The 19,924-nt window shown below is 49.2% G+C and overlaps 6 protein-coding genes across 6 annotated transcripts; 5 read left to right on the top strand and 1 right to left on the bottom strand.

Annotated features, from left to right (window-relative positions):
• Window positions 1-780: 780 nt before the first annotated feature.
• Window positions 781-2,012, top strand: N7533_009994 (alpha/beta hydrolase; the record flags this gene model as incomplete). Its single annotated transcript, XM_057106644.1, has 4 exons — window positions 781-1,046; window positions 1,111-1,313; window positions 1,381-1,852; window position 2,012. Coding segments are annotated over 4 exons (942 nt in total).
• Window positions 2,013-2,078: 66 nt separating this feature from the next.
• Window positions 2,079-2,840, top strand: N7533_009993 (uncharacterized protein; the record flags this gene model as incomplete). The annotated part of the gene is made up of 1 exon (XM_057106643.1): window positions 2,079-2,840. The coding sequence occupies one exon, from the start codon at window positions 2,079-2,081 to the stop codon at window positions 2,838-2,840; it is 762 nt and encodes a 253-aa protein (XP_056955860.1).
• Window positions 2,841-3,374: 534 nt separating this feature from the next.
• N7533_009992 (uncharacterized protein) lies at window positions 3,375-3,632 on the top strand (the record flags this gene model as incomplete). Its single annotated transcript, XM_057106642.1, has 1 exon — window positions 3,375-3,632. One exon carries the CDS (start codon window positions 3,375-3,377, stop codon window positions 3,630-3,632), a length of 258 nt encoding a protein of 85 aa, XP_056955859.1.
• Window positions 3,633-6,579: 2,947 nt separating this feature from the next.
• N7533_009991 (lytic polysaccharide monooxygenase AA11 family protein) lies at window positions 6,580-7,788 on the top strand (the record flags this gene model as incomplete). The annotated part of the gene is made up of 1 exon (XM_057106641.1): window positions 6,580-7,788. One exon carries the CDS (start codon window positions 6,580-6,582, stop codon window positions 7,786-7,788), a length of 1,209 nt encoding a protein of 402 aa, XP_056955858.1.
• Window positions 7,789-8,384: 596 nt separating this feature from the next.
• Window positions 8,385-11,927, bottom strand: N7533_009990 (DUF3433 domain-containing protein; the record flags this gene model as incomplete). The annotated part of the gene is made up of 1 exon (XM_057106640.1): window positions 8,385-11,927. The coding sequence occupies one exon, from the start codon at window positions 11,925-11,927 to the stop codon at window positions 8,385-8,387; it is 3,543 nt and encodes a 1,180-aa protein (XP_056955857.1).
• An 830-nt stretch (window positions 11,928-12,757) lies between these two features.
• On the top strand, window positions 12,758-14,086 carry N7533_009989 (60S ribosomal protein uL4; the record flags this gene model as incomplete). The annotated part of the gene is made up of 3 exons (XM_057106639.1): window positions 12,758-12,867; window positions 12,935-13,029; window positions 13,176-14,086. 3 exons carry the CDS (start codon window positions 12,758-12,760, stop codon window positions 14,084-14,086), a joined length of 1,116 nt encoding a protein of 371 aa, XP_056955856.1.
• Window positions 14,087-19,924: the final 5,838 nt, after the last annotated feature.

Genomic DNA, 19,924 nt, shown 5'->3' with positions numbered 1-19,924 from the left:
TGACTTCAGGGGTCGTTGTTGCTAATTTTTGAGCAGTTTGTTCACGAAGGCTGACTGAGCCGCTGAGACGCTGAAAGCTCCCCCGAGAGTTTGGGCCACTGGGTTCCATTCAAGATTGCTTGATTAATTGAAGAGTCAAGCCATAAGTTCCAATTTTACTTTTCTTTACCGAAGATAAGTTCACCAAACCCTTCCAAAAGTGAACTTCAACAACTTGGATTCTTGTTATCCCAGTGCCCAGGTGATTAGCAAACTTGAAAGTGATGGTGCAAGTGCCCATTGTACATGGCAGATGGTGTAATAGTCATCTTGAAACAGTATAACTAGCAGGTATACTACTACATCACCGGAAAGCCTTGAAAAATAAATTCCACAGCAACTTGAACCCCCAAAGTCCAGTAAACACACCTGGGTAGCTTCAAATCGAAGTAAGAAAGAAAAATACATCAATAATATCCTCTCAGCGGTGTAAGCTCGATTTTGTATTCAAAACAGAGAGGTTGAAATACTAGTAGTAGTAGTAGTAGTAGTAGTAGTAGTAGTATATAACTACTAGTAGCGAGGTGGCGAGGCAATCGCCACAAGTCCGTTCAAGCCCAGACCCCAGATGGCGATCGAGGCGAGTTATATATGACGTCTCGCTCTAGTATAAATAAAACAGGGCCTATAAGTATGAATATGATAGTTATTCTCATTAATTCTGTACTAATATTGATTGTATCACTCTTTTACTATACCTTTTCCAAGGTTACTATATTAGTATTATTTTGGAACGCCAGAATGACCCTCGCCCTGGACCCCATCAACCAAAACTTCGTTGGCGAGCTCACCAAAGGCCAGCCTCTTTACGAAAAAACACCATCAGATGCACGACAGGCCCTGGAAACTCTTCAAAAGTATGTTCCAGCCCCCGACATAGCCCAGGATTACTTTGACGTTCCTCTCGGGTCTGGCTCGGTGAAGACGGTCATCTTTCGACCTGAAAATGCCAATCGTGATATACCATCCATCTTCTATACTCATGGTGGCGGTTGGATCATGGGGAGGTGCGTATTACTTCTCACCCGACAGGACTAAATATGTTTTCTAATAATCCCATGCCACATATAGCCCCAGTGCTTTCGGCTCCTTGATGGAAGACCTTTCTCGCCAAACGGGAGCTGCAGTGATATTCCCACACTATTCTCCTGCACCAGAAAAGCAGTACCCTAGTCAATTCGAAGAGTCATTTGCCGTACTGAAATACATGGTCGAACATGGCGACATGCACCACCTGAAAACAGAGACCATGTCTTTTGCAGGCGACAGTGCCGGTGGCAAGTCCCCCTTCGCCTCTGCCCATAATTACCCACACATAAGAATCTGACACAAATTTCTTAGGCCACATGGCCATCGCAATGGTCCATCTCGCCCAGAGAAATCATCTCCCCCTGAAAATCGCCCATCTAGTCCTCTTTTACCCGGTAACAGACACCCACCAAAAGAGCACAACCTACAAGACCTTCAAGGAGGGGCCATATCTTACAGAACGCACAATGGACTGGATGATCGATGCTTTTATCCCCAATAAGCCGGACAGATGCAACTCGCTCACCTCACCGCTGAGCTTCTCGTCTGATGAAGAGCTAGCCCAGTTCCCGCCCACGACACTTTTTCTCTCCGGAGCCGACCCGCTCATTGGCGAGGGCGAAGCGTTTGGACTACGCCTGCAGAAGAATGGGGTCGATACTTCGATCTTAAGGGCCGACGGACAGATTCATGATTATGTTATGCTTGAACCTATTCGGCGGACTGCGACTGCGAGGGCGGTTGTGGAGCTTGCTGCGGCGCATTTGAAGAGGGATCTTGCATAGTAATTAAACGCACATTAGTCATATTATTCCGATAGAAAAAGCAAATCAACCATGTCAAATGCTTGAAGTGTACTTTTGTCCCTACCCTGGAGCGAAGTCTTCTAGAAGCCTTCTGTGCATGGAGAATTTGATGCCTGAATGCCTGATGGCCAACAAAGGTGGGGAAAACAGAATCTAGGAACTCCGCAGCCCGCAATTCTACCTTCTCCAACAGATGCGGGCACAATGTCACAGCTGGACGATCTGCCGAACCGGGACCTGGCCGAGGAAATCGAGGCTATAAATGCCATATACGAGCCCGACACCATTGCAATAAGTCGGTCGGCGAGCACATCCACCAGCACGCTAGACCTGGGCAGCACCGGCTCCTCCTCCAATGACCCCGCACAAACGACTGTGACGCTCCAGCTCCCTGGCCAACCACACCTTTCGTTTCTGATCGGGTTTGGAGCTTCTTATCCGGAGACGCAGCCTTTTGTCCTTGGGACTGCGTCGACTGCGGCGCGCGGGGAGGGCAAGATTGCCGTTGATGTGTTGGAGGATATTATACAGCGGACATGGCAGCCCGGTGCTGTGTGTTTGTTCGACGTGATCAGTGAAGCTGTGGAGGTATTCCCGGAACTCAATATTGGAGGGAATAAAGAGAGCGAACAACCACCCGGAACAACAGAGTCAACGCCAGCCGGACAATCTTCAAATGCAAACGACAAATCCGACGAAGAGATTGCTGTCTCGAACGAGGAATTTGCGGCCCTTTCGTTGAAGGATGCTTTTGGACTTGATAGCCCTCCTGATTGGATTCTTTCCGACGTCGTGACGGAGAAGAAATCTGTTTTCCTGGCTAGAGCCGTCCAGGTCAAGGATCTTGCGCAGGCGCAGGCATTCCTGGATCATCTAACGGCTACGGACAAAAAGGTCGCTGTGGCGTCGCACAATATATCCGCCTGGCGGATTAAGCAAAAGAAGGAAGGGGAGGAGGAGCCATAGGCTCCGATTCTGGAGAGACTGTTGTGCAGGATTACGACGACGATGGGGAAACTGCTGCAGGGGGTCGACTGTTACATGTTATGCAGTTGATGGATGTTTGGAATGTCCTTGTCGTCGTGTCACGCTGGTACGGCGGGATTCATCTGGGGCCGGCGCGGTTCCGACTCATTAATGATGTTGGTCGTGATGCTTTGGTCAAGGGGGGGCTTTCGGCGAGAGGAATCTTCGGTCCCTGAAAAGGGGAAGAAGAAAGGCAAAAAGTGATTGGATGTGGGTGTTTGGGGTTTTTTTTGGTCTTCACTGTAGATATTCAAGATCTAGAATGGCTATCAGGTACTAGAGGGGCATCGCGGATTAGTATGTCGTTCCAAGGTTCATTTTGATATTTCCTTCAGTCCTCGGGCACAGATGATTTTGCTGCGAAAGAATTTCAGGGAGCATGCTGGCATGAAAATTCAAATCGCTCACTTGGTCCTTTTGATAGACTTGACACACGGAAATTGAGTCTATATTGAACTGCGCCACCTGCATGGAATGGCTTGTCTTGGGTTGCACCAGAGTATCCCACGACTCAAGGAAGGTGGTATGAAGGAGAAAACCTTCACAACCATGTTCCGTGCTACTGAGAGGTACAGTATGGCGAAGAATAGGCTGCAAAATATGCCCATGAAACGCACTAAGGTCGTCGCATTCATGACGACCCCTTCGCCTGTGAAGTTTCGCTGGGGACCACACGACCCATCCACTTCAGTGGAGCATACGATCCAGCATTCTCAATCTCATACAGATTGAATCAGGGTCAATTGACTCAACAATATCCTCCACTTTTGCCTCCTCTCGATGTGACCATGGGGCCAATTCGACAGGTTCATGGCATCCAGAACACAGTCGAGGCCAAGAAGGAGATCAGAAGAAGGTCACGCACAAACCTTTGTGAAGAGTGTTTACACCCTCGCCGAGCGTCTCCGATCATCTACCATGGATTTGTGACTGCTCATTTTTGAAGCTATACCCACCATCGACGCTTTCTCGAAATAGTCATGGCCATGCGAGAAGAGGAGAAGGGAAGAGATGGTTTAATTGCGATGACCACCAAGTTTTATTTGTCTGCCAAGTGACCTGCAGTCCGAGAGTGATAGATCTCTATTTACCTTGTTTATGGACCAGTTTAGCCCCCTAGATACGGAATAGTTTAATCTTAAGATCAGACGGACTGTCCGGAGTACCGTGGTTCGGGCAGTTGGGAGAGCGAGTTGGAGCAAGCCTCGGCAGGCTTCGCGATCGAACGGAGTAGGTTACCTCAGTTCTTGCGAACGACATAAAACCCACCCTGGGCAGCCTCATGATGATATCCACTTCTGCCAAGTCTAAGTTCGCGTTAACCGAGATAATGCGGGCCTGCGATGGCAGGGTATCTTAATTGAAGAAATCCCATTCGTTGGTGGCGGCGATGAAGACAGGTTGAAGATGGGTCTAGATGGGGATGGCCATCAACATGAAACGCGTCTAGAAGAACCTTTGATGGAACGGTGATCGCGGATGCGGAGTATTGGATCCATGGATTCGACGTAGATGAAGGCCTGGCAATCTTACAACAACCACAATATCGATGCGGATGAGAAATCCGCATGTCAAGTCTCATGTTCGATGTTCGATGTTCGCATATACGAAGTGGATGGAATGTTGTGGAGTGAAGGGACCCTGAAAAGTCTGAAACAAACAAAGTTCGGTTGACACTTTCCCTTCCTCCCCGATGAAATCTCCACTTCACTTGATCTCCATCGCGCTAGAACCGCACCACCATCAGCCCAGCCGTCTTCTGGCTCCGCATTTTCCATGATGGGTTCCTCCAGGCGAGTATCAAAGCTTTGCCTTTTTGAGAAGGAGAGCCATCAGGGTCATCACGAAACCTGCACGACCTGGGACATGGAACACGGGACAGAGGATACGGGATTGCATCGTCAAGCGCGGGTGGCTTGAAGAAAATGTCGTACAATGGGAGATGTCTCTTTTCCGTGACAGACTCAGAGACATCAGAAGCACAATGACACCCCCAGCATGGCAGCCTCCAGCCGTTGCGTCATACCGGGATCCTCTGGGTTTCTACAGGTCGCAAGGGCGGAATCATATTGGCATGGACATACCAATCACAGCCGCAGGTCCGATGCCTCTTGAATCAACTTCCACAGTGGAGCTATCATGACTGGAAAAAAGTGACCAGAATAACGCTGAAACGGAGACGTTTACAGCTGCAGCACCCCCTGTCAGTGGGACCTTCGGTTTCTTCCGACCGATTTACATCAAGCCGGCCAACGAGAAGAGTCGGCGCTAACGCGTCCTCTCCCCCACAGCCAATACCCTGGCATAATTGCCGGTCGCCGGACCAGACACATGGGAAAGGTTGTGGAAAACCTACGATGGATGGTGCGGCAGTGGAACACTTGTCAGGGGGCGGCGAAAGACCGTGCCTTGCGTGTACCGAGACGGTGGTTGGCTACTTTCTCAGCCGCCGAGACCAGCTGGCAGATCGCAAGGTCCGGGGACTCGCATCCTCACGTCCTTACTGGCTGGACCATACTTGCCCTTCACCACACATCATCACCCACTCACCGCATCATACCTCCGTCTGAGGTGGGAGCAGAGGAAAGACGTGAAACACTGCAACTTGCAATTTTTGACATACTGTCACCTTCTCCACCCCATTGCTGCCCCCTGGTTGGTATAATCTACCATCTCCGAGCGGCCATCTATACTCCTGGTTTGGCCTAATGTGGAGGATGATCAAACTTTAGAGGTATCCGATTGATTGGCATCCATCCAGCATGCCATGGCTCGTCGTCTCCATCAAGGTCCCGGATCTCCTAATGGATCCCGCTTCTCTTCTGCCAGGGCGCACGGCCTGTCTGGCCCATCTGGTTGGTTGCGACCTGATCTCTACTCTGTAGGCTCAACCTAGATATAAAATCCTTGGCCGCGCCAACTCGGTTCTTTTTTTTACTCGTGCATTCCGATCCATTTTTCTTTCCTTCCTTCACGGTTCGACAACCTCAAACAGGCCAGTCCTGTATTCCTTTCTCTTTCTATCTCTGCTTGGTAGTCAGCCTGTGGCCGATTCCGACATTCCTTCAAGCGTCCCAGCTTCCACAAACATCAACACGTTTTTGATTGTCTCTGCCTGTGGCAAGATATCAGATTTCATTCTTCAATAAGCTCCAACAGCTTACGAACAATATACGTTTCAAAGAGACAGATTCACTGTTTCTTTGCTTCTTCATCCCGAGACATTTCATCCCAGGTGGTTTGAAAAAGACTCAGGAACATTAGCAGGATTGTACCTTCACAATTCCTGCTGTTTCACAAAAGGTATTGTCCTCGCTCTTGATTTCTAATTGAATCGCGGCTGTTACCTGTTTGTCTCATTCTCCCCGTTCCACAATGGGGAGGTTGGTGAATGATGTGACCCATTGAGGGTCCATCCGCGGCAAAATCCCTTTCTGCCTAAAAATTCTCCGATGATATTCGCCAGCCCCGTCATGATTTTATCTCATCTCTTCCACCATCATATTCTCTTTTCATCCTGCTAATAAGTTGGCGCAGGAAGCCTTCGCTCACTTTGCTCTCGCAACTACCAACATCCAATCCTTTACTGTTTGATCCTGTTCGTCTGGTACGAATCCGATCTACATTTTCCAAAAACTTCAGTCGAACCGTTAAAAAAAAAGCATTTTCGATATACATCATGATGTTCACCCAGTCTCTGCTCGCCGTCGCCCTCGGTGCGTCCATGGCTAACGCACATATGATCATGGCCATGCCGATCCCTTATAGCAAGGATTCGTTGAATAACTCTCCTCTGGCAGCGGATGGAAGCGACTTCCCCTGCAAGCTCCGTGACAACGCCTTCGAGGTCACCAAGGAGAATGTCATCGCTCAGGGTGCAAGCCAGGAGCTGACCTTCACAGGCAGTGCCGTCCACGGCGGTGGCTCGTGCCAAATCAGTCTTACCACCGACCGCCAGCCTACCAAGGACTCTGATTGGAAAGTCATCCAGTCCTTCGAGGGTGGCTGCCCAGCCAAGGCGGATGCAAATCTTCCCGGGAATGACGACAGCGTCTTCCATTTCAAAATGCCTGAGGATATTGAGGCTGGCAAGTACACCCTCGCCTGGACTTGGTTCAACCGTATCGGCAACCGCGAGATGTACATGAACTGCGCACCTGTTACTGTTACCGGTGGATCCAAGAAGCGTACCCCCGACGAGATCAAGATCATCGAGAAGCGCTCCTCCAGCTACCCACCCATGTTTGTCGCCAATGTCAACGACTGCACCACTACGGAGGGTATTGATATTCGCTTCCCCAATCCTGGTTCCCAGGTCCAATACCTTGGATATGCAAAGGATCTCGCCCCACAGGGCCAAGCTGCTTGCTCTGGTACTCCCAAGTTTGGCGCTGCTGGCAACACCCCCTCTGATTCATCTTCTGGCTCTGGCTCTAGCTCGGGATCGGGCTCTGGATCAGGCTCGGAATCCAGCTCCTCCGCTGAACCCAGCAGTGCTCCCACAACAACTGCTGCAGCGGATCCTGCCCCTGTCACTACTCAAGCCCCAGCACAAACCACCGCCCCCGCAGCTCCTCAGCCTGTTCCTTCAAGCACTCAGGCTGCCCCGGCTCCTTCTGCATCATCCAGCGGTTCCTCCAGTGGCTCCTCCAGTGCCGGTACTCTTACCGGTGCTTGCAGTCCCGAGGGTCAGTGGAACTGCGTTGCAGGTAGTTCTTTCCAACGGTGTGCCAATGGACAGTGGTCTGTCTCGCAACAGCTGGCAAGTGGCACCAAGTGCGATGCTGGTCAGGGTTCCAACCTTTCCGTGTCTGCCTCCAAGAGAGCGCATGAGATCTCTGCCCTGCGCTTCCGCAAGCGTACCATCGGTGAATCTCACCACGCCTAGATCAGACATTCCTTAGCTTCACTTGCTTTGTGACCTTCCCAACCTCCGCTGGCGTCGGTTGTTGTTACTTTCTCTCTGCATCATTATCATTCATCATTTATTTCGTTTCCGATCCTGGGCCTGTCACTCTGGGACGGACCCTCTTGCTTTCAGTGAACCATCTTTACCTTTCTTCATGTACATTTGTGGATACGAGGGTTGAGAAATCAAACATCATCTTACTTTGTTTGAGCTTAGTATTTGAGTAGACGAAACATATTCTACTTCAATTCTCCGAGTCCAGGGCGTAAACAGACACCAGCAACCTTGAAGTTGGAATGTTTTTATACTGAATTATTATCATAGTCCTACTAGTACCTAGGTACCTGTGAGATGATTGAAGAACCTGGTCTAGATAAAAGCCTAAATGTCGAAATGATTACTCTTCTAGGTAATTCTTGGGGAAATTTCTGAATGTCGTAAGAAATTCGCCTTCCAACGTTCCAAATGTGAATTAGATTTTATCATTTAGTTCTATCAAAGAGGCGTGTAATCATTCAACTCTGGAATCACTCCCGGTTGGAATAGCTAGGTATGCGGGTGTTTCCCCCGAGTGTTCAGACTACCTTGCCTGTCGGAGCATGATCAATGGCGAAGAATTTTCCATCGGCCTCGCTGCCTTCCTCATTCTCTTTCTCCCACCAACCAAGATGAAAACGATGACCGGCAAAAGTCTGGGCGAGTTGCTTGGAATCTGGATCCCAGGCCCCTCTCAGAAACTCATCTGGGATCTGTGAATCTGCTAGAAGACTTGTGATTGCTGCGATGCTACAAGGATTCTTCGGGAGAATGCGATCTGTATTCAAGAGGACCGATCCCAGAATACCCAATGCAAGCATGAAAGCCAAAAGCGCTTCTAGAATACGCGTAGAAGTCACATCTTGAACAACGCGTAGCCGATTTGAACTCGTAATATTTCCAAGTAATGGTTCATGCTGGATGCTGTTGTTTGCGGTCCCACGAGTATAATTATTGAATTGTTGCGCGGTGATGATTTTGTATTGGCGTTGGATTGCTTCAGCCACATTTTGGTTGTGCTCTTCTCTTTGAAAATTGTCGACAGAAATTGCGTATCTCCCCGAAGTAAGATCTTGGAAAAACCCATCAAACTCGGGATATTGACCATTCGAATTCAAGATCCACCACTCGGGGATCGGAGTGTATAGATCCTCTGCTTTCCTGGCTGAAGACTCGTCGGGAACCGGCGGGTTGTTCTCATCAATTTCCATCCCTGGCAAGAGGAAACGCGTGCGGACATCGACTAACTCTGCATATTGAATGCAATACAGGCCGGTGATATGTTGAATAGAGGTTGAGTTGAAATAGCCCCAAACATAGGATGTTGTGTAGTGTGATGCACCAATGACGCCATTATTGTTCTCTGTTTCGAAGTGGCACTGGCTTTCAAATGACTTTCCAAAAGGCTGAGGATTAATGTCCTGGATACTGAGTACTGAAATGTTGCCATAGCTATTGGTGTTATTGCCAGGACAGGCCAAAGTGGTCTGGTTAATAGTGAGGTAGTAGCTCCCAGTCGTCCCATCCCCATCATAAAAGCGGAAGCTTGGTTGCAGCTCTTCGGCTGTATATTGATGACAGACAGGTGCAAGCCTCACAGCCGGTACGATGATATCCACGAACGAACCGTTTAGGTTTTCGGTCCCCGGAAGCCCATCCATAGAGATTTCCGCAAAGGCAAGTTCCTCGTACGTCCAACGAGGATAGGAGAAGTTATATTGAAGAATATATTCGGCAGTGAACATACCGTCAACTTCTTTAGCTTCATTCATCAGGCGTTGAGGTCCAGCTATTGTTCTGGGATCTGGAAAGCCACCAACTCGCGTAAAGTTGGCCTGGCTTTGGGTGGGAACTTCATTCACTGAATACAAACCACTAGTAATAATAGTCAGAAACAAAGAAGCGGCGGTAGCTAGGGTCGTTGCTTGAACCGCAAAATGTCGAGAGCTGATAGATCGAAGACCATTGGTCAGACCAAGTGAATCCAGAAAACTCAGGCCCATCGAACGCTCAAAGGCAGTTCCTTCTGGTCGGCTTAGTGGAGCGTATGGAGCGAGGCATCTGATGTTGAAATCCAGGCTTCCAAAAAAAAGACCGATTCCCACCATTATCAGGGCAGGAATAATGGTCCACAAGTAGTGCATATATTCATCGTTCGAATGTGCATCTCCGAGACCATCCTGGTTTTGTGAAACATGTAGCAATATCTCTAGAACCGCAATTGCCGACAGGATCAAGACAAATATGATGATTCGGCCGATAATTCCGGGGAATGGCTTCCATGGAACATATTCAGTGCCAAATGGAGAGTCGGGTTGTGATTCTCGGTGCCCGATCTCTAGAATTCCAACGGAAGTGCCTTTATCCGTTGGCTCCAAGAAATAATCCTTATCCACAAGGCGAGTTTGAAGTTTCTTGTGAGAAGTCACTCCAGTGCCTGAGAGAGCTGATCGAAAAGCGGTGCTATTTGCTGTTATCGCCGCCATTGCAGATAAGTGGTTCGTATTCCAGGCAGCTATTGGTGTATTCGGCAAAATAAAAATCATAGAAATTGCCAGTAGTATACCAAATCCGAGACATGCCTCCATCCCGCGAAGGGGTAATTGTACCATCACCACTCGATTTTCTTGCACGATTGCAACTCCAACTGCTGTCGACTGCTTTGTATGAGTGAGACCCATGTGTATCAGCAAGGCTGTAATCGAGCGATAAAATGCTTTACCCGAGCTCTCAAGAATTCCATCCTGCCACAGGCTATCGACCGTAAGGTTTGCATCGATGAGATGTAGCCCAAGGTTAAACCCTCTGTCAATCGCCGAATAATACTCGAATTCCAAACTATCTTCGACTGGTCTGAATCCGGTGGTTGCTGTCGAGTTTTTGATTACAAACTCGGCAATATCTCCGGCGGTTATGCCTGGAAGATTAGCAACCTCCGACTCCATTATTTTGATATCAACAGCGGAAGACGATTCGGTTGCATTGCCTTCGGCTTGTAGCTTAAGAAACGACAGTTTTGGCTTGCATATCATCGAAATCGACTTTTTTAATCCGAGGTGTACCGTTTTCCAAGTCTTTTTGGCGTCAGTCGAGCTGTTGTTGGGGGGTTCCGCAGAGGTCGAATTGATTTCATAGGGCGCGGCCATCGTCAGCACGATACGATATCCATCTGATCCACTGATTCCATTGCATCTGCCCCCTTTGAAGTAGGCGGTTTGGGTTTTTTCACCCGATAGCAGGCTTATATTGGCGATCTTGCACGCCGGGGTCGATATTCCGACATCAAAATTTGTCGAATACCGGCCATCTTCATCCGCTAGATAGTCGAGAGTCCGTATTTCCAGGCTAGCTGGCTCACAGTCAAGATCGGCCATCATACCATTGATCGGTGTAGTTATCACCGCATTTTCTGGGAGACTTGGGGCCGAAAATTCTTGGAACGTCAAGTTCTCAGATGTTCCTATAGGATATGTGACGTTTTCGAAGAGTATCCCATTGAGGATATCGTAGGGTTGTGAGCCGACGGTCTCTATTTTTGAGTCTTGAGCGCTAAAGATGTTGAACAGTTGTATAGGGACGTTGTTTCTCTTAACGGGAACCTCTTTCAAAGAAAACAAACTGGTCGAGAAGATGATAAGAAGCCGTAGCAGTAACGAGCATGATACACCAGATGCCACAGCGAAATGTTTGTTTTTGAGGGCGTTCCATATTGCCACCGGTTGCAAATCAGATATATAATCAAGTAACACGCTTTTTTCAGCCGGTTGGGGACCTTCAAGCATTGCCTGCCATGGTGCACTCTGTTTTGTCTGGAATTCAACTCGCGACCAGAACGCAGCGACAATCGTAAGAATAGCGGTGGGTCCATATGTCCAGAGGTAATGGCGATCTTGGGTAGAAGTAGCTATGCCATTGCGGGCTTCCGATGATTGATATAGTACTTCGAGGGCGGCAATAATTGCAGCGAAGGTGAGAAGGAAAAGTATCAAAATTCGTTTTCGTAGGTATAATGGTCGCCAACCGGATGTTTGTGAAGTAGTCGTAGAACCTTTCGAGGGTACATTCAAGAATCGAGATAACATGACGCCTTTCAAGCCATTTCGAGTCTATGTTATTGATGCAATGCCGTATAGATGGGCTAGGTGAGCCTAAGTGAGTGAACGAGCGATATCCGACAGAAAGTATGATGATCGGAATCCATTCGAAAGGGGGCTGCATCTATATGGCTTTTTCGAAATCTCAATAGACGCTGGGCGGCTTTTCGACTATGCTTGAAGTTAACCGCCGGCCCCCTCGCCAACAACACCAGTATGCAGCTAGTAAGGAAGTGAAACGACGAGTTCATCGACGGACTGGATGCGGGCGCTTAGAACTGCTGGTGGACATCTTCCGTCACTTATATAACATGCTGCGGGGTTATTTGTCTAGAAATGAGAGTCATGGGCTCGGATAGCTGAACAAAAATAGCCCCCTATGTGATTGACGTTGCACGAGAAGGCCGGCGCTTAGAAGATGGACCTGCGAACTGTTGGTATTTTGGCGGTAATCCAGTCGATTTTACCATTTTGAGCGACTCTGAATTCCAATATTTGAATCATCGTGAATTGGATATACTCCATGTTCAAGGAAAGGTATGAATATAAGCCTGTTAGTATTTAGGGGGAGTAGGAAGGGTATATAGTTCAGTCCTGCCTTGTCCTTGAGGCATAAGACAGTCACGAGTGGAGCAAAGTGGATGACATAATTGGGCCCGTGCATGAGGCTAGCGTTCAGCTATCCCAAATGGGGAAACAAGGGCTTAGGGCTGCCCGCACCCACGACCCGCAGCTTCAGTAAGCGAAAAAATCCACAGGTGAAGCCCAGTTGGGGAACATTTGGACTTCAACCTCATCATCGACATCGACCGACAACAATGGCGTCTCGTCCTACCGTTTCCATCGCCACGGCTGAGGGCAAGGCCTCTGGGGCCACTGCCCCCCTTCCCTCCGTTTTCTCCGCGCCCATCCGTTCGGACATTGTCCAGTACGCCAACCCGCATATTTGAAGGTCTTTTTAGAGGTGGAAATGCTGACGAAAACTCTACCTACAGGCAGGTGCACGCCGGTATGGCCAAGAACAAGCGCCAGCCCTATGCCGTGAGCGAGAAGGCCGGCGAGCAGACCTCTGCTGAGTCCTGGGGTACCGGTACGTGGAGATCTTGAAAATTTTCGACTTGAAATGGAGACTTCTCAAGATGGGACGATCCCATTGAGAAAGAAGGATTTTCATATCGAGAAAACACCGCAATTGGCATGACGGATAACTAACGATACCTTTTTGATATTCAATAGGTCGCGCTGTCGCCCGTATCCCCCGTGTCTCTGGTGGTGGTACTCACCGTGCCGGACAGGCTGCCTTCGGTAACCAGTGCCGTTCCGGTCGTATGTTCGCCCCTACCAAGGTCTGGCGCAAGTGGCACCAGAAGATCAACCTGAACCAGAAGCGCTTCGCTACCGCCTCTGCTCTGGCTGCCTCTTCCGTCCCCGCTCTTCTGTTCGCCCGTGGCCACCGCGTCGCCAAGGTCCCCGAGGTTCCCCTCGTTGTTGAGTCCAAGACCTTCGGTGGTGCTCTGACCAAGACCAAGGCCGCCATCGCCCTCCTCCAGGCCATCGGTGCCGGTGACGAGCTCGTCAAGGTCCAGAAGTCCAAGAAGCTCCGTGCTGGTAAGGGTAAGCTCCGTAACCGCCGCTTCCGCCAGCGTCGCGGTCCTCTGGTTGTCTACAACCCCGAGACCGACGGCAAGGACCTCGTCAAGGCTTTCCGCAACATCCCCGGTGTTGAGACCTCCTCCGTCTTCGCCCTGAACCTCCTCCAGCTCGCCCCCGGTGGTCACGTTGGTCGTTTCCTCGTCTGGACCTCCTCCGCCTTCGAGGCCCTCGACAAGGTCTACGGTTCCACCACCACCCCCTCGGCCCTCAAGAAGGACTTCCTCCTCCCCTCCAACAGCGTTGCCAACGCCGACCTGGCCCGCCTCATCAACTCTTCTGAAATCCAGTCCGTCCTCCGCGCTCCCAAGGGTGAGGCCCGCACCAAGCGTGGTGTTGTCCAGAAGAAGAACCCTCTCCGCAACAAGCAGGTCATGCTCCGTCTCAACCCCTACGCCGCTGCCTACTCCAAGCAGAAGCTCGGCCAGACCAAGGTTGACGAGGGCAAGCCTACTCGCGCTGGTGATGCCTTCAACAAGGTTCTGTCTCAGGAGTAAGCGCATGCTTGCATGGACTTCTCTACGAATTTGTTGAACGATGAAAAATGGTAGTTTACAGAGCAAAAATGAATCAATGCGTTTTTTGCAATACCCAAAGGTCTCGGAGTATAATATGATCGGTTTCTTATCACACAGTATTCTCTCGTAGGTCTCCAGTGGTAAGTCGATCCTAGTAGATTCATCATAGTAGTACCATGTAGTCCTCAAACGTCCAACTTGAAGTTGCTTCGGTCAATCATCAAGGGAGTCTCATCGGAATCAAGCCTCAGGCAGCTGTCAGTATATAGAGGTATCTGTAGAGTATGGTACTTTGAGGTTGATCTTCATTTGCAAACATTAACAATGGAACCATTTTCCGTGAAAAGTTCGCAAGTACTATTTTGCAGGCGTCGCGGATTGGTAGCCAGAAATCCAATGGATATTCGTCTTTCGTTTATAAGATTTCATTATACTCATCATCTATTCGTAAGCTATGTGATAAAGCAATCCAACTTGAACTTGAATATATTTCGAGTTGTCATGATCTCCAATAGTAGTAGCCTAGTACGGCACCCAAACGCTTAAGAGCTAGTGTAGTATCGAGTTAGATCGTGGTAATTCTCCGAGGAAACTTGAACTAGTAGGTTCTAGTATCAATTTTATGTTATTTTTAAGGTCCTAAATAGCATCTATGAAAGTTCCAACTTGAAAATTGAAGTTCGAGGCATTCATCGACAAATAACTTTGGAAGGGTGTACTAGTAGTATTACCTACTATTAGTAGGTAGTGGTTATATATATTTTTGGTTGAACTTCAACTTCAACTGAAACTCTCCAGGCTTTAAATTGGGGCAGCCATTACTAGCCACTACCTAGGTAGCTAGTACAATACTATTTAGTGCATCAATTGATGCCACTTTGGTGCCCAGGTGCCCAGCATAGCTCCTTGCCAGTTGTCAACTTGCACTAATTACCCGTAGCGCGTGTCAGGCATGTGGATCACATGTCCGCAATATGGAATGCTTGCCTAGGCACCGCAGAGTTTTTCCGTATATTGACCGTTGAAGACAAGCAATGATTCACCGACTGTGGCAGTGTTTTTTAGAGCCTGGAGAAAGATGAAACACCGACACTAATAAAGACCGAACCAGTGTACTACTACCCCGTAGCGTCATCCTGAACCGGGGCCCATGACATTAGCGAACCCCAGCACAAGACCGGCTGACGACCTGTCACCAAGGATGATCCCGGTTCATTATGGCGATCATAATCACCAGTGCAAGCTTGCCGAGTTCATTACTGGAACTACACTTAACTTGAAACGCGGAGAAATAGGGAAGTCCTTCCAACCGTGAGTTTCCTGAACATTGGCATCGCAAGGCTCCGATCCATTCATCCACCATTCAATCCATGTCATTCATATGTATACGCAGTAGCGGACACCCCTTAGCTTGATGCGCTTCACATGTTAGCTGAGGTCCGCCTTCTAGAAGCTCAATCTATTAGACTTTCATCGGCAGGCGCCGGATCCCAGAACCCTAGGCCCGCCATCTGGAAGGACAACAAAGGTACTCCGTACAGTGAGTGCACGCGAAGAGGTTCCAGATTTCGCGACCAGGGCCCGTGTCCGCGTCCGGCGTCCGTGTCAATCGCTCTTAAGCTGCATTTGAGGGCTCTGAGAGTTACGATGAGCAATCGGAATCGGAAAATCGACAGCACAGACGCGGACGAACGTCGAGATTTGGACTAGGCGGGGGGGGGGGTTGAAGAGGAGTGGCATCCAAGCGAAGCTCAAGCGAGTGGAGAGGAAGCGAAGATCCACGGACGTGCAATGCGGGCGCCAAGGGCACCATCAGGGTCCGCGGCTGATAGTGTCGAGCTCCGAGGGGGGGATGGTCGAACTAAGTGGAGATGATGTACGTCAGGCCTGACGGTGCGCACTTGCCGTATCATGCAAAGGGAAAAGGAAAAAAAGGGAAAAAAGGGAAAATTGGAAGGAGTTGCTCTTCAAGCGAAGCGAGAGTCGGAGTCCAAGGGGGATCGTGAACTTTCTCCTGGATTGAGTTTGCCTCATGCGCAATGACAACACGAGAAAACACGATCTCATCGTGTTCCACCTTAGGCAAATGCATTCTTAAACCTTTTTTTCCCTTACATTGCGACTAGGCCGGAGCTCCGAGGCTCCTTTTGCCTTGGAATGAATTGAATTAATTGGATGAGGTTAGATTTTACTCCCCTCCCTTCCTTTCCGTGAAGCTTCCAGACAGCCGCAGTTACAGTGGAGCCCCTTCACTAGCGAGCCCACTATGAGTTAAAATGTACGGGAGCCGAACGGGCAGATGCAACCTGAATTGACAATCAGGCCTAACCGAGATCCTTCCAAGGGGATAGCGTGGGTTTATTTTGCAGTCTCCCCAGGTTCAGACCAAAAGACGGGAGATGAATCAATCCGCGGAGGCTGCATCGGACTTGAATAAATTTCCGATGTTCTGCGAGAGAGTCCACGTTCACGAGACATCCCACATCTCCCGTTTTTGACCCTATTCTCCAAGTGTAAGCATAATTGCGGTCGGACGTAAAAGGAACAGCTGGCACGAGCACCGGCAGGATCAGCCGAACGATATTACAACCCTGTATATTCTGTTACATACATCTTGTACTCCTTTGATTGAACTAGTTAATTAAGTACATGCACAAAGGTAGTTAGTACGGAAGTACTACCAGTATTTAGTCATAGCAGATGAATATTTAATCCACCCGTTAGGGAACGGAGCTCCGTTCGTCGATCCCAGAAGAGCTGTCACTAAGTATAGACCTGCCGGACCGCGGTGTGCATGTCTCAGCCAACACGAATCGGTTCAGGGGGAGAGGAAACAGGGCACGCTATCGGGACTCGGGAACACAGCCGGCGCTACTTCTGGGAGCACAGGGGATGCAAAACATAATGTCTCCTGCCCATCCGGCATTGCAGTCACGGTAGTAACTAGTCGTAGTAGTCGTAGCACAGGCTCCTCACAGAGGGGTGTGCCACGATAGTTCAAAAACGTGCCACTGGTATTCCAAGATTCACCTGGAGATTTTCGGTGTACAAAAATCCACTCTAAACCTATATTTCGGGCGCAAGTAATACCAGTTGCTCCACTTCGGCTCCATCAGATTATATTGCAGCATTGCCCTAAACTCTTAGCACCGCATGGATGGCGTGTCCCTTTTTGCTGTATCACATTGCCATCTGCCGGGTGCATATGACAAGGATTCAATGGTGCCTGAGAAGCCAGAAACCTAATTATCCGAAGGAGTGCAACCCGACGCTGCGGGCGTTCCATAGTTACCATCTGATACATATGTACTAAGGAATACATACTAACTAGTAGGATGATCCTGGCGCTGCTACAAGGTCAGAACAACCATTGGAACGTGACCGGGATTTCAGAATCTCTCCCAGACACTTTGATCCCTGTTCCATCCATTCCATTTTCTACTATCTCCCTTCTCCTCACCCGGCACTTGATAGCCACATCGTTCGGAATTCCTACTCCGCAACGTCGCAATCGGTATTTGTTCGGAAGAAAATTGGGTCCGAGGGGTGAATTGGCCAATGGCGTGATATTACCCTAAACCATCCTCAGCGACGCTTGCGAGTTTTCTCGGGTGGGAATACCAGATGGAGGCCACGAGAAATGCCGGTTGGGCGGTTGGCGTCGCGGATCTCATTGTTCTAGGTTGGCTCTAGCGACATATCAAGACCCGAAGACCGGGATCATCCGTATTATTTCACCGGTGTACGGAGTATGTATGAGTTTAGGTATTCGATATACCGATTTCGAGATCTCTCTTCCTCAATATTTGAAGAAAAAAAAACACGAAGCCAGAATTCAGGGGGTTGGGTGCTATGCTAGACTGAATTTTTTTTGCAGGGCGCAATAGTACGGAGTGTATACGGGATTTGTACGGATAGAACGAAGCTGCACTAGGGGCTGCAATCACAGGGGATCCCCCAAATGACGGGTTGCAGATCAGATCGCCATACTTTTGAGACACGATACGTGGTCAACTCCGGAGTGCATCGCCGTTGGAGTAAAGTGCTCGAGTGGGCACAGTGGAGCGAAGCCTCCAGACGGGTCCATTGGGTAGCGCGTCGTTTAGAAAGACAAGGGTTCCCTGTCGCTGCCTCGGGTGATATTGGAGTACATGCCTAGTGTACATATGTAAGTGAGATTACTACAAAGGGTAAGCATTGCAAATTAAATCGAATGAAGCATGGAATGGAAAAGTCGGGGCAGGCCAGGACTCCGTAGGAGCTAGTGGGATCTGGAGAATTGGTAAATTCCTAAATTACATTTAGACTTTCTTGTGCTTCTTGGCCGTTGAAGCAATAACATTGAAATCTTGAAGTTAGCTCATCGTTGGCGCCGAGCAGAATCTGCACATGCCGGGCTAGGCCTTTTGCACGCAAACACCTTCAAACCTTCCATGGAGATCAGAATAAGCAAAAAAGAAAAGAACAGCAACAGTGAGCAGAAAAGAAAGAAAAAGAATACAAACCCAAAAATCCACACTGACTGATAATTAAGTGCAAATAAACCCGAAGGGGACACAGGTCTCGGCTTTGGCCCTCTATCCAGTAAGTCGGAGTTAGCGCACCGCGCACATCAGGGAGGACCCGAACCATTTTTTGACTCTCAACCGAGGGTCTTGCGCAAAAATTGGAACCCATCGGAGCCCACCCAGTCCACTCGTGCACCATACGATCCAGCGATCTTCACAGAGAGGCTTTCCAAAAGAGAGATAAGCCCTGCGGCCCCAGCGCTGGATCCAGGAGGATTTGCCCGACTAGGCATCTAGTCGCCCGCGCCACCGGCCGAAGGCACCATTGACCCACTGGTGAGGGTATTCGCGGCCATCATTCCGGGCCCAAAACAAGCTGTCGTGTTGCTCCTCCACTGTAATTCATAGAGTTTCTTCAAGCCGATCGACAGACGGGCGCTTGATTTCGCCGTTAAGACCACCTTACCCGCTGTAATGCCTGGGGGGAAAATACTTAAATAATATAATCTTCGAGACAAGAGAGAGAGTCTGGAAGGAGAGTAATCAAAAACAACGGGTCAATGAGACAAAAGAAAGACGAAAATAAAAGATGATGTATGTTGCAATAGCCCATATTCCGGATTTCTGGAGCCACCGTTGGGCGCAGTGTTCACGCTGCAGGTCTTTTGACACGAGACCATACATGGAACAGAATTGGTATCATATGCTCGGTATAGACACCTATATAGGCATATCACTACTCCGTAGAGAAGCCATAGTGATATACCTGGGTACGCTCAATACTAGGCAATGGCTTGGTCATTGTTCCCGTCCTGACTCAGTATATCGACCTTGAAGGGCAGAGGAGGGTCGATCAGGGGGCCACTGAGACGTGGAGGCAATTTTTTTTTTTCAGCCCGCACATCATGGATACACCGACTTCCTGCACACTGAATCAATGTGCTAGACGGAGGATGCACGATTAATATAAAGACGCAGTAAAAATTGGAGCCATACATGGGTCTCCCCGGACGAACCGGGGGGCTTTTCGCCGGTGGCTTCTTGTCCCACCCACGCCGAGTAAAAAATGGACCTAGGTAACTCGAGAAAGTGGGCTTATTATTCATTTTCATTTTTTTTTTGCTTAATTTGGTTTTCTTTTCTGGGCGCAACCGGAGATAATTTGGAATAAAATAAAATTCCGTCATGGGCCACTCCACTGCGTTATTTCTAACGGCATTGCGTTGCAAGTGCCGGCCCGGGGACACGATGCCTCGGGAGGAACCACCAACATACATCTGGATGTATGTAATGAATGGGCCTCCGGACG

The sequence above is a fragment of the Penicillium manginii genome, assembly GCF_028828005.1.
Source record: "Penicillium manginii strain IBT 31320 chromosome Unknown utg000007l:1.0-2284322.0:1.0-2285126.0, whole genome shotgun sequence".
Taxonomy (NCBI): Eukaryota; Fungi; Ascomycota; class Eurotiomycetes; order Eurotiales; family Aspergillaceae; genus Penicillium; species Penicillium manginii.
This window is presented reverse-complemented; position numbering and strand designations above follow the sequence as displayed.